General features: G+C 39.6%; 1 protein-coding gene across 7 annotated transcripts in view; it reads left to right on the top strand.

Annotated features, from left to right (window-relative positions):
- RAPGEF2 (Rap guanine nucleotide exchange factor 2) overlaps positions 1-12,541 on the top strand; it is a 179,695-nt gene that overhangs the window by 59,359 nt on the left and 107,795 nt on the right. For 6 of the 7 annotated variants that reach the window (XM_048509447.1, XM_048509445.1, XM_048509446.1 and 3 more), the window contains exons 3-4: positions 1,848-1,904; positions 7,154-7,237. In XM_048509447.1, coding sequence (XP_048365404.1) covers positions 1,848-1,904; positions 7,154-7,237 — 141 coding nt within the window. Of the gene's footprint in view, positions 1-1,847; positions 1,905-7,153; positions 7,238-12,330; positions 12,349-12,541 lie in introns of those variants that run through there. The other variant, XM_048509449.1, reaches the window with a different exon arrangement.

The following is a 12,541-nucleotide window of genomic DNA, read 5'->3' as shown; positions in this document are numbered from 1 at the left end:
GCAGGGCTCTAACAGCTGGAGAGAGAGCGTTACACCAGGCATATGAAGATGCCCTTTCCCTCGGAGCAAGAACGGAACCTTGATTACTTGCCAAGAAGGTTCTTTCTGCTGTGATGAAGGAAGGGCATCATACCTACCCAGACTTAAACACAGAGATGGAAGAATAGCAACCAAGACTATTAGTAGCATGGAGTAACAAGTTTCATATGACACAGAGAATGGATGCCACACCAGCATCAGCAGGAAAGGGAGATATTCCTAGATGTTCCACTATTCCTTTGTCGCAGAAAATGTATCTCTTCCCTGTTATTTATCTCCCCCTTCTCTCCTATCCTTTTAAAAGGAATTTTATACTGTTATAGTAGTAGTTACACAGTTTGGTTAAAAAGTTATTAGAGTTAAGTTACATATATTGTTAGCCAGTGGTGGGATTCAAATAATTTAACAACCGGTTCCAGTGGTGGGATTCAAATAATTTAACAAATGGTTGTTGACAAACCCCATTTTAACAACTGGTTCTTCCGAAGTGGTGCGAACCTGCTGAATCCCACCACTGCTGTTAGCCTATATTGCTTGGAAAGGGTTGAATTGGATTGTAGCAGCCCAATAGGGGGACAAAATACAGAAGTTTAATCTTGTCTTCCTGAGCGACCCACGTTTGAAGATGCCCTCCCTTCATCAGACCAGAAGGAACTTTCTCAATAAGTAATCAAGGTTCCATTTTCAGATGTTCCCTGTTGATTGGGAAAAGATATATGAGCTCTGGTAGCGTGGAGTATAGCCATTTGCAGATGTGGAGTATTCTTTAAAATATTCTTTAATGTGGAGAATACTTATAATTTGGCTTATAGAAAATGGCACTATTTATACTTTTAAATGTCTTAAATGTGCCAGAGAGTACACATTTATATGATAACTAGGTTCTTCATGATGTAATTTTTTGTTGCTAAAAAGTTAAAATAAATTTAGGTTTGGTGCAAGATTTATTTTATATCTATTTCATTTTTTTGGCAACATCTTCCACTTTTCCTGAGAGGAAAAAAAATGTTATTATTCAAGTCACTAAAATGTCAGATCAGTACTAGAAACATTGTCTGAACAGGTTGTGGTGGTTTTCCGGGCTGTGTGGCCATGGTCTGGTGGATCTTGTTCCTAATGTTTCGCCTGCATCTTTGGCACAGATGCAGGTGAAAGTTTAGGAACAAGATCCACCAGACCACAGCCACACAACCCGGAAAACCCACCACAACCAGTTGAATCCAGCCGTGAAAGCCTTCGACAATACATTGTCTGAACACTTGGGGGTTCTGCCTTTGGTTTCTTTAACCTTTTACATGATGCCATTTTGGTGCATGTCATTCTCCAGTGTTTCTCATGCCACTCCATTGTCGGAAGCATTGACTCCAAAGGCCTACAAAAATAGTTTCTCATTTCCTCTATGTCTGTGTTCTATTAGAAATAGTTTTTCTCATATAATTTACAATGAAATCCTTGCTTGTGCTGATGATGAATTATTTAAATTATCATCTGAGAATGACAGTAGCAGACAGTATAGTACACAAATTGCTAAAAGCCCATAAAGAAAACCAGTTAAAGGGTAAGCATACATTGACAACAGCTTTTTATCAGTAAGTATTGCTTTGGGGTCAATAACAACTATAACAATGTAATATTGTAATAACTGCTAACAGTGCGAAGAACTGTGGAAAATGTAAACTTCACTGAAGTGTATAGGATTGAAAGGTAGTTACATACATGAATATGTGATTGCTGTATGGTTTAGAATGTTTGATGAAAAAACCTTTCAATGATAAACAGTCAAGCCTGGTAAACTTTTATCGTTACAGAATGATGTGTGAAACGGTGAGATACGAGAGGCATGAAGCAAATGAAGTTCTGTACTAGTAAGTGTTGTCTCAGTTTTTAATATCATAATTGCTTATTTGAAAATTTGTAGATTCAAATAGTATGATTTTGACATATTACAGTCCCAGCTTAATTTGCATGAAAGAATGGAACTCTGCAGCTGACGTGAAAGGTAAAAATCAGTTTTATATCATGTCTTACCTAAGAGAGATATTCTGTAGCATAGGTCTGGCCCCATAGTACTTCTGCATTGCTTAGTTACCCAATGAAGAGACTCCTTGGGGAAAATGAGAAATTTGTATGCCTCTTGGCTCTACTGGTCAATGTTATGGCTCAGCCTCCACGTGAAATATGTAAAATATGTAGTAATTGCCTCAGCAGTGCTATGGCATGGGAAAAGAAACTTCACTGCAATTTTAGTGGTGCTTCAAAGGATTAGTGAAGGGAGGGCAGTGCTGAGCTGGCTTTCTGTTCAGGTTTCCTTTTCTTGTCTGGTTGCCTGCAGAAGCCACTGCTTGCTTTGAACCTGGGCATGTCCAAAATTGGGTACTCATTATAGTAGCCAGTTTACATTTGACCTGAGGCCATTTCTCAGACAAATTGTAATACATAGACAATATCTTCTCCTTCTCAACTGAAGCACACTCTCTAATCCATCATGGTGATTGTTAGCTTTGGATTTGCGAGCAGAGACTACTACCTGAGAACTTTTAAAATTGCAGCACCTGCCAGTAAGTTTAATTTCTGGCTACTACAGTTCCTAAATATAGATGTAATTTTGGAAACGTACTTAGCCTACCTGTATCCTTTCCTTCCTCCAAGGATGCAGATTGCTGTATAGGAATAAGTAATTTTATCCTAACAAGAGTCTGATGAAGAGAGTTCTAGCCATCTATAGTGACATTTAATAAAGCTTCTGAATGAACTGAAGTGAAATTTTGTACCTGGGTTTCCTGTGTGCAACTCTGAACTTTTAGTGACTACATTGATTCTCAGACCTGTAGATGTTTGTTCACATCTGAATCTGTTGCATAATGAAATTACTATGAATGAATTATTTTTTGCTGATCCAACAGTGTTTATTTACATTTGCTAACTGGAAGGTAGTGATATCCTTAACATTTATGTGCTATCTAGTCAAAGAGGGTTGGGGTATGACTTTCTCTCTGTGTATTAAAATCAAAGCCATGTGCCTCATAGGGCTCAATATGGGGAAACGCTATTCTTATATTTTAGAAGTAGGGAATTCAGATATAAATTGCCTCATGGCATCAGCTATGGGTTGGGAAATTCCTGAATATTTTGAGCGTAGAGCCTCAGGAGAGCTGGGGTTTGGCGGGATGGGGCCTCAGTGGAGTGAAAATCAAACATAGGCCTCTATGGTATCAGCATGATAATGTCACTTCCAGGAGTGATATCATCACACAGGCAATGACTGGGGAGATGCTGTGGTATTTGGTCAAAACTGTAGTAATCCCTATTCAACAAGAGATCTTCAAGCTATAATATATCGTAATTAAAAACTTCCTTATAATAGATTTTTCAATAAAAATCAGGTTTAATTTTTTGAAAAATCAAATGCCTTGGTTTTTTTTTAAATGATGTTCTCCACTTTACATTATGGGAACATCTTCCTCATAACTCTGTTCTTTGGGAGAATGGATGATATAGATATGCCTCCCACCCGGGGAAGAATCAGTGGCACCACAATTACAGGATATCTTCATGAGAATCTCCTGATGATGCCACCCAGGTTTGATGAAGTTTGGTGTAAGGGGTCCACATTATGGACCCCCAAAAGGGTGGTATCATCAAGAGTCTCTTGAAGATACCCTGAAAGTTTGGTGGCTCTACCTTAAAAAATGTGCACCCTACAAACACCCCGGTAAATACCTTCCATTTTACGCAATGGAGAGCCATTTCCAGAAAGCAGCAGAATCCGCAAGGATCTTTTCATAAAGTCTCTATGGTGGAAAAAAATAATCGTTTTTCCCCACCATAGACCCCACGGGGCTTGGCTGCCGTTGCGCCCGAAGCTGGCTCTGTAGGATGGAGATCTTTGATTGAGGGCTCTGGTGGGGTTTTTGTTCTGGGTAGGGCACCAAATTTCCCACAGGGATGCTGGACGGAGTCTTCTAAAAAGCAACCAGTCAACCTTTAAGTTGATGCGTTTGGATGGCTGGGCACTCGGCCTGATGTATTGGCAAAGAGGTACTTCTGCCCCTCCCACGCAAACTTCAAAAAAGTTTGCTGGTTCCTTTCAGGAGACTCACCAGCAGCCCTGTGGAAAATTTGGTGCCCCTACCCTGAGCAAGACCCCCAGTACAGCCCCTGCTACTGAAATCTCTACCATAGAGCCAGCTGGGCATAACAGCAAGCATCACCTCATCCTACACCTCCCACTGCTTTTTTTGCACCACTGCGGGACCACAAAGTGTGGGATGCATGATTGTTGAGTTCAGACATGTAGTATGGGCTTGGGCTGTAGTGTGATGGTGATTTTTGGGTGACCAAAAGGAAAAATCAGGAGGATTCATGATGATCTGTGCATTTTTACCGGCTGGCGGAAAGTGCGATTTCATTGAAAGGGTGACAAAGCGAAAGGGGCACCGGGAAGATAGGAAGGCGGGGGTGGCAACCGCACCAAAGGTAGCGGGATGCGTCCGGACACCGCGAGAGAAGAAGGTGGGGGTAGGGGCATTTGCCAGGGGAAGCGTAGAGAGAGAAAAGCAGCATTTTCGATTAACTGCATTGATTGCCTGTTCTGGCGTGGACGTATCGAAAGGAAGTAGCTCCCTGAAATTTCCCCCAATCCATTACTTTAATTTAGGCAAGTAACAAAATTCTGGCTTTTTTTCAACGTTATTTACAGGGAGCCTCATGAGGATCTCCAAACCCTCTCGTGTCCGACGGATTCCAGCTGGAGGGCAGCGAAGTAGCATTGTCAGGGTACCCCTGGGATGCCGGGCGCACCCCACCCCAGGGTACCACGGAAATCCTCAGGCCCCCGATCTGAAGTCTCTGCTCTTAGTGAGAGGTCTTATGACAAGAAATGCAGCAGCTCTGGTTGCACGGGCCATATGGCCTCGAGATGGTCGTACCCTTAAGCTTTCTAAGTGAAGACCTGCTGTGTTCCAGGCAGCAACCAGATTTTTTTTGCCTAATGTAAAAACCTGTTTATGGGAAAGAAACAGGACTTGTTTGATGTGGAAGTCAGAACATTTCGTGCAGCTTCCTGAAGCAGTTGGTGCTCTTTACTGCTACCACATGGAGATAGTGGCTATTGTTCTAGTGTTAATTACGGGTCATAGGGCTACCACCATACAATGTTTTGATTCTAGAAGGGTTAAATTATTTAACAGCTCTGTGTGTGTGCGCGCATGCGTGCTGGCATTCCAAAGCTTCATACTGGTTTGTAAGTCATGGTTTGCACAGCATTGTGTCTCCACCAGGTTTTAGTGATAAACATTGATTTAAGATCATCTAATTCTCTTAAATCTTGTTTACAAGGACAAAGGGAAGACATCTTAAAATCTGAACAAGCTATATTTGCTTGAAGCTTTAGGAAAGCTCAAGTTATTAATTTTAAGTGATATGTTGAGGTCTCATCAGACAGAATATGTGTATTCTCCTTCCACTGGCTTTTGTGAAAGTCATCCAGGAGGATATTTAATAATGCAAAGAGTAGCAGCGGCTGGATCTAGTCTGTTGCTTCTTTCTTTTCCCCAAAGGCATATTATACCTTCTGATAGCTAGACGGTTGTCAAAACCATCTTGGGCTCTGGCCAGGTCTGCACTGCAGTAAATCAGAATTGCTTATTTATATATTGCATTTGGAAAGTGTCGCCATCTTCCCACAGGGAGCTTTCTAGGCAGCATTAACCATTAGGCCAAGTCTGATCAAGAATTAGGAAGCTGATTCTTTAAAGGTTATATATTAACAATCTCTAGAGTAGTCTTCATGTCTTTGTGAGAGATGGTGGCCATCTGTTTAGAGATTTGTTTCCTGGGAGTGAGTGGGGAAACTGCCTTGTACTACTTGAAAAAGAAGGAAGCCTGGGACCTTCCCATGGGGAAAACGTAGAAATTAGCTGCAGGTACCTTCTTGTGAACTTGATCAAAAATGTTGCAGTCTACTGGTGGTTATTTCAAAAACATTTGAACTTTTCAAATGCATACACTCACTTTTTCAAAAAGTTGAATCTGTAAAGAACTTTCAAAAAGTGGGTGATTCTCCCCCTCAAAAATATTAGACATATAGTTGCATTTCTAGCAGTACCTTTTATGTGACATTGGAGTGTGATGAGAATTACTTGGAAGATGATTTTGAGCTGATCTGCTCTTTTCCCAGGAGACTAAAGTTTCCTTTGTGTGGGGTGGGGGTGAGGGGTGTTGGAGATTGGGATTGAATTGTATAATAACAATGGAACATTTCTCTGCACAGCATATAATGTTTGTATGAGTGAACTTTTATGTTACAAATCTATACAATACATTCCACAGTTCCTCTTATACTAAATTATTTCATAACTTTATTTTAAAGCACCCTGTTAAAGTATGTGATAGCATCCAGCTGGAACCAGCCCACCTCTTTCTAAATTTTAATAATGCCATTGACATTTTTAAGTACATGGGCTAGGCTATGATTTTTGCTGTAGCCCATTGTTAAATATTTGGGACTTTCAAGTCCCATTAAATGAAAAAGGTTACAAAATGATGAAATAATGTATTTAAATGTATATCTTGTAATAGGTTTTGTTGGGAATTAGAAACTGTCTAATGTAATATGCAGATATACTAAGCTGATAACAAGAGGTGTGACTATGTAAAGATACAACATAAACATTGATTCTGATGGATGCGTCTCATTATTTTATGCTGATTTCTCATTTTTCTATATTTTTACATAATGAAAAACTAAAATAGTCTTGATATAAGTTGAGATCTAATACTTTGCATGCAAAGGACATCCTCTTGTAATTTGTTTTAATACCTTAATGAAGAAATGGGATCAAGTTTCTGAGGAAACATAAGAATGTTGAATTTGTATATAAATTGCTGAAGTGTGTACAGTATTGCATTTCTAACATTGCCACTCAGTTTTCAGATTTTTGCTCTATCACAGTATTAAGGTTAAATTCCATTACAAGCTTTAAAATGTAGGTAGTGGGACTTCTTTTTTCGCTTATGGCTTATTTTTTATCATGCAGATTTTGGGAGTAGCCTTTGTCTTGTTTTATCTCTGTGCGAGACATACCTTATAATATCTTCTCTTCTTTATTTACAGCCCGGATGATATTGGGACCTGTTGGTATATTCTTCTGTCTGGTTCAGTATTTATCAAAGAATCAATGTTTCTTCCAAGGAGCAGGTATGATTGGAAAATTTGTTTTTAACTGTTTAAAGAGGCATTAAATATATCAATCTTAACATTTTTTAAAAAATATATCACATGGTAATATCATACCAAAGCATGTTTAAAGAGCTGAGCATAGTTTCCAGATTTCAAATCATTTATCAGCCTATTGTCAGTTGAGTGAATCTTTATAGTAGTAAGTTTCAGAAAATTCTCATTTCATGAAAAGGAATTGTAGCCAACAATTCCTGCTGTGTTTTTTTTTAAGCAAGATAAGCATGGCTTCCTTCAGTGTCTTTTTACCCCTTGCTCTCTGTCTGGTGGAAATAAAGGGGGAATGTTAAAAACCCCTGGTCATCTGAAGATGATATTTGTTTGAAGCTGGCCTAAACAACTAAAGCCTGATAATCTTTTAGAAGGACATTTTATTTGGCAGACAGTTTATTTTGTTAAGAAGCATGAATTACAACATAAAACAAGGAAGCAAAATATATCTGCTTATTGATACATAATCTGCATAACTAAAAAAATTAGAAATTCCCAGTTCTAGAATTACATAGTTTTAATACTGCTCTTTAGCTTATTTTTCTGCCTCCTTTGGACCTAGTTTAGGATTTTGGAATCTGAAACCAAACCATGCTGCTATCAAATTGTTTCAAAGAAGGCCAACTGTAAAAGTAATACAGATGCTTGTTTTCATTTGGATGTTTACACCCAGTGAATAATAATAAACAATATCATAACTGCAGTGTTTTTGAAAAGTGAATCAGTGGAAGTGCTATTTGACCAATTATTCCAATAATCATTGCTCCAATTAAAAAGTCTTGCTTTCCTTCTAAGATATTCTCAGTCTATAGACCATTAGAGGTATAATTTTAAAGCAGAAGAGCAGCCACCCAGAACATCTTTATGTATCCCCATTGTCTGGAACAGTACCTGTTAGATGTCATCAAGAGGGGGGGTCCCTGTAAAAACCTCAGGGAATGCCAGCGAGAAAACATTGCTGAAACATCTTTTCTGCTTATGTCTGAAAAATAACACAACACAAAGCGATTTTTTTTTACAGTTGGTGGATCTTCATTTAATTTTTGTGTAGTTTCACAAGCTTTTCTTTAAGGCTTGTTCCAAAAATCTTTTACAATGTTTAATAGTGAATGTTTGAGGTCCATAATCTTAATACTTAGTAGTCATTAAGTGTTAATGTCACTAAAGTATGCTTAGCCGCCAGCACTTTTGTCTTTTCCAGGGACTCTTGTTCTAACTGCACTTTTGGGGAAAAACTGGCTAACATGAGGCATATCAAAATAGCTTTTTGACACTTTAAAGATTAACTGATTCAGGTGTCCAGAAAGAAGAGGAGGATGAGGAGGGAGCTGGTGACGTGGGACCAAGGGTTAGGGTTAGGGAGGAAATGCAGGAAGGGCTGGCCCCCTTGGTGGGCACCATTAACCCACCAACAGTTTTTGAGATTCATTGCATTTTTGTAGAGTGGACTTTACTGCTATATAATTCACTAAAATACAAATGGACCTGACAATGGATCCTCAACCAGTGGGCATGGAGAAGTCTCAAAATAGTGTGCTACTGGGCTTGACAATGGTCCCCCCCCCAAAAACCAAGTGCTGACTGCACAAAAGCCCTCCAGTTTCCTCCACCACCCTCTCTCAAACCCCCCAGTCAGGAGCAAGCTGCCTGCAGCAGGGCAAAGGCGACAGGCCATCCTCCTCATCACCCTGGCAAAAGCCCTCCCACTTCTCCCCAGCCCACCAAAAGCCCTCCCATATCCAAAATGCCTTCTCCCCACTTCCCAACCAAATCTCGCCTGGCAGTGTAAAAGTGCCAAACCCCCTCCCTGCCGCCTGCACAAAATCCCTTCTGCTCACCCCCTCCCAACACCTGACTCAGAAACAGCCTGCCTGTGGCGAGGCAAAGGCTGCCATCCCTGCTGGCCTGGAAAAAGCCCTCTCATTCCCCCCACCCTTTCCAAACCTCCAAACCAGAAGCAACCTGCCCAGAGTGGGAAAAAGACAGCAGACCCTAACCCTAACCGTCTCCCCGCCCCATAAAAAGCTGTCCCTAGTCCTCCTGTGCCGCCTTCTTACCAGCTGCACAAATTCCCCCCTCCCAAACCACAGCCACTCTCCTGCTGCCCCTGGCACTCCCCATTCCCCCATCAACCTCCCCCCCCAACGCAAACAAACAAGATTACTCACCTGGCAACAAGGAATGTCTGTGGCCTGTGGTAAGTTCAACTGGTGCTGGCTGGAGCCTGGATTGGGTACCTACACTTGGGGGAGGGGGGACCAGGAAGCGTGTGTGGACTACCGCTATTCTCACTCTCCCTCCTTCAATCTTTTACTAGAGCCTATTTCATTTTAAATTTAAATGGACTTTAGTGCTACTACCATACAAAACTGCTTTTGAAACTATTCTCGGTTTTGGATGTCATTTGCTATGTAGCCATAGATAGCTGTCCTAGAAACACAAGTTTAAACCTGATGTGATCACATAAGTTTAGTTGTGCGGTTATTTAGAACCAGCATGTTGTAGTAGTTAAGAGTGTGTTTCCTTCACTTGAATCCTGCTGGATGACCTTGGACTAGTCACAGTTCTCCCAGAACTCTCTTTTGTACATACAGAATAATGCACTTTCAATGCATTTTCACAATTGTTTGCAAGTGGATTCACACAGTAAAATCCAGCTGCAAAATGAAAGTGGATTGAAAGTGCATTATTGTGCATGTGTGAAAGTGCCCTAAGACTCACCTCACTTCATGAGGTGTGTTTTATCGGAAGAGGAAGGGAAGACAATTGCTTTGAGACTCCTTAAAGGTAGAGAATTAGTAGAGAATAAAAACTGTCTCTCTTTCTTTGTCATACCTGTACTGATGTCAAGCTATCTTTATTAGCTGTTTAGTTGTAACTGATGAGCATGTGATTCTTCTTGTTGTTGGTGGTTCATCTTCAACTAACTGCTGCCTGTTTTCTTGGCAGAAAACACAACTCAGAAAATTTTACAATATGCATCAGTTACATTATTATATCTTACATTTGCACCTTGCCTAATAATTACAATTTAGTTTTACACATCTAGGCAATGCAGACAGAACTGGGGGGGGGGGGAGGGGATAGTTAAACTGCTGCGCCAAGCCCTTGGCAAACATCAAGCAGACACATGATTCTCCCCCCCCCATTTTTATCTATTGTTCTTTTTTATGTAGTAATCAGAGTGTAACACCATTTACAGCTAATAAAAATGTAAACTGGTATTTTATGTTATCTGACTCTTCTGCATAATGAAGCAGAAATTTTGTGGTATGTTGTACATAAATGAAGCCTACTGTATTCCAGGAAAATTAATAAAAATGAGCAAAATTTTGGTCAGTAATTCTTTAAATAAGTGCTGCAAATATTAAGGACTTCAACTTATTTTAAAATGAAAATAAAATATGATGCAGCTCCTTCACAACTCTCCCTCATACTACCCTTAATTAGTTGGTGAGCAAAGGCTGTCATAACTTTAGCTTTCCAGACGTTTTAGTATAGATAACATAGACTACAAAACTATTCTCTGAAAATACATGAACCTGTAATAAATCTCTTACTAAAGCATTAAAATTAAGCCCTCAAACAGAAATGAAACAGAAACTTATAGTAAATCTTTAAAGGCAAACCTGCTCTAAAACCTACTAGATGAGTACTCTGCACATGACTGCCAAAATAAACATGCAAGCCATTCTTCATGAATACTTCAGAAGATTCTTTGTAATTACTTTGTTTTTTCTGTTTTTTTTAACCTGATAAATTCAAATCAAGCTTATTGAAAATAATAGTCACTATCTGCCCTTTCCTGCTAGGAAAGTAACCTTGCCGTACCTGAGTATTCTAAAAATAAGATGTTGCCACAATGTTCTGTTCTGTCAGTTCTTGTTTTGATACGGAGCACACCTGAGCCCAAAGTGCAGGACTAGTTGAAATGGATAGTACTAAAGCAGGAACACTTTGAGGCTTATCATTTCATTAGTCTTCTCTTCCCTTTATTTAGCAACAGGTTGTTTCAGGCCAGAATTTCCTTGGGCCTCTCTGTTTTTTGACAAGGTAGTCAAAAAACTACTCAGTGATTAAGGTATATCCTACCTGATTAATTCAGAAGGTGAATCCTGAGGGAGCAGTGTTGGAGTATGGTAATTGTTTCACAAAATATATGCAGTTAACATATGTGTTTTTTGAAGAGCCACCATTCAATATTCAATTTGTGGAAGCAATGTTATCATTTCAAAATAGAAAGGAAGCTGTTTTGAAAATAACATGGCCTAAGTTCAGTGCGAATCTTCCCTAAATTCAAACATCTTCCTGTTTATACATGGCCAGCTTGTTTTGGTTAGGAAGCTTTGAACAGTAAAGAGATATGTAATCTGTTGTTTCTAAATATTCTCTCGAGGCTCCTTCTTGGTAAAATTACATTGTTCTGAAGATATTCAGTTACGTTTCTCTACCTGAAGTACAGCAGTTGGAGTTATCTTTCCCAAAGCTGCTGAAACTTGTGAATCAATGTAGAAGTTTGCCTGCTGTCCTAAAATGAAAGGGTATATCATACCAATTTGGATAGATCTGTTCACCCCTCATGAGAATGGATTGAAGGATAGACTTCCTCTCAGTGTAAATGCCTTGGCTTTCAGCTGCCTCTGACTAGCACAAAAAAAATTGGAAGGCTATGCACAAAGGCTTGGCTTTAGCTTTTTACAGGCAAGAGAGGCCATATGGCATTAAATATAAGCTGCTGGAAAGCAACAATGGGAATGGTTGTACAGGTTTCAATAAAATGTGGCTCATAATGGCTCATAGCCTAGAAGTTGCTTACTACAAACAAAAATTCAAAAAGCTAGCTCAGGGAAAAATAGATTTGTAAACATCAGCGTCTAGATAGCTAATTTGCATTTATCTTAGCTTTTGTATACGGGTAAATGTATCTTTGTAATAGTCCTATGCTGTAAGTATAAAAATCGAATTTTGTTTTCTGGCATGTGTTCATCTGTAGTTGCAGAACCAAATGGTAGATATTCCAGGATTCACGGACCTTGTAGGGTAGACCATTTGCTAATATTTCACTGGATTCATAATTTTATGTGAGTATGCTTCAGTCTCTCTCTCTCTGGCCCATTCTGCACAATACAAATGAAACGTCTTGCAGGCATTTTAAAAAGAACCGTTTTGGCTTCTTTTTTTTTAGTCTGCATGGTACGGGGGAAAAACATTTCAGGGGAACATTGTGATTTTGTCTGCCCCTTCCCCCCCACCTCTTACTTTCAATTTGTGAGC

The sequence above is a fragment of the Sphaerodactylus townsendi genome, linkage group LG10, assembly GCF_021028975.2.
Source record: "Sphaerodactylus townsendi isolate TG3544 linkage group LG10, MPM_Stown_v2.3, whole genome shotgun sequence".
Lineage (NCBI taxonomy): Eukaryota > Metazoa > Chordata > Lepidosauria > Squamata > Sphaerodactylidae > Sphaerodactylus > Sphaerodactylus townsendi.
This window is presented reverse-complemented; position numbering and strand designations above follow the sequence as displayed.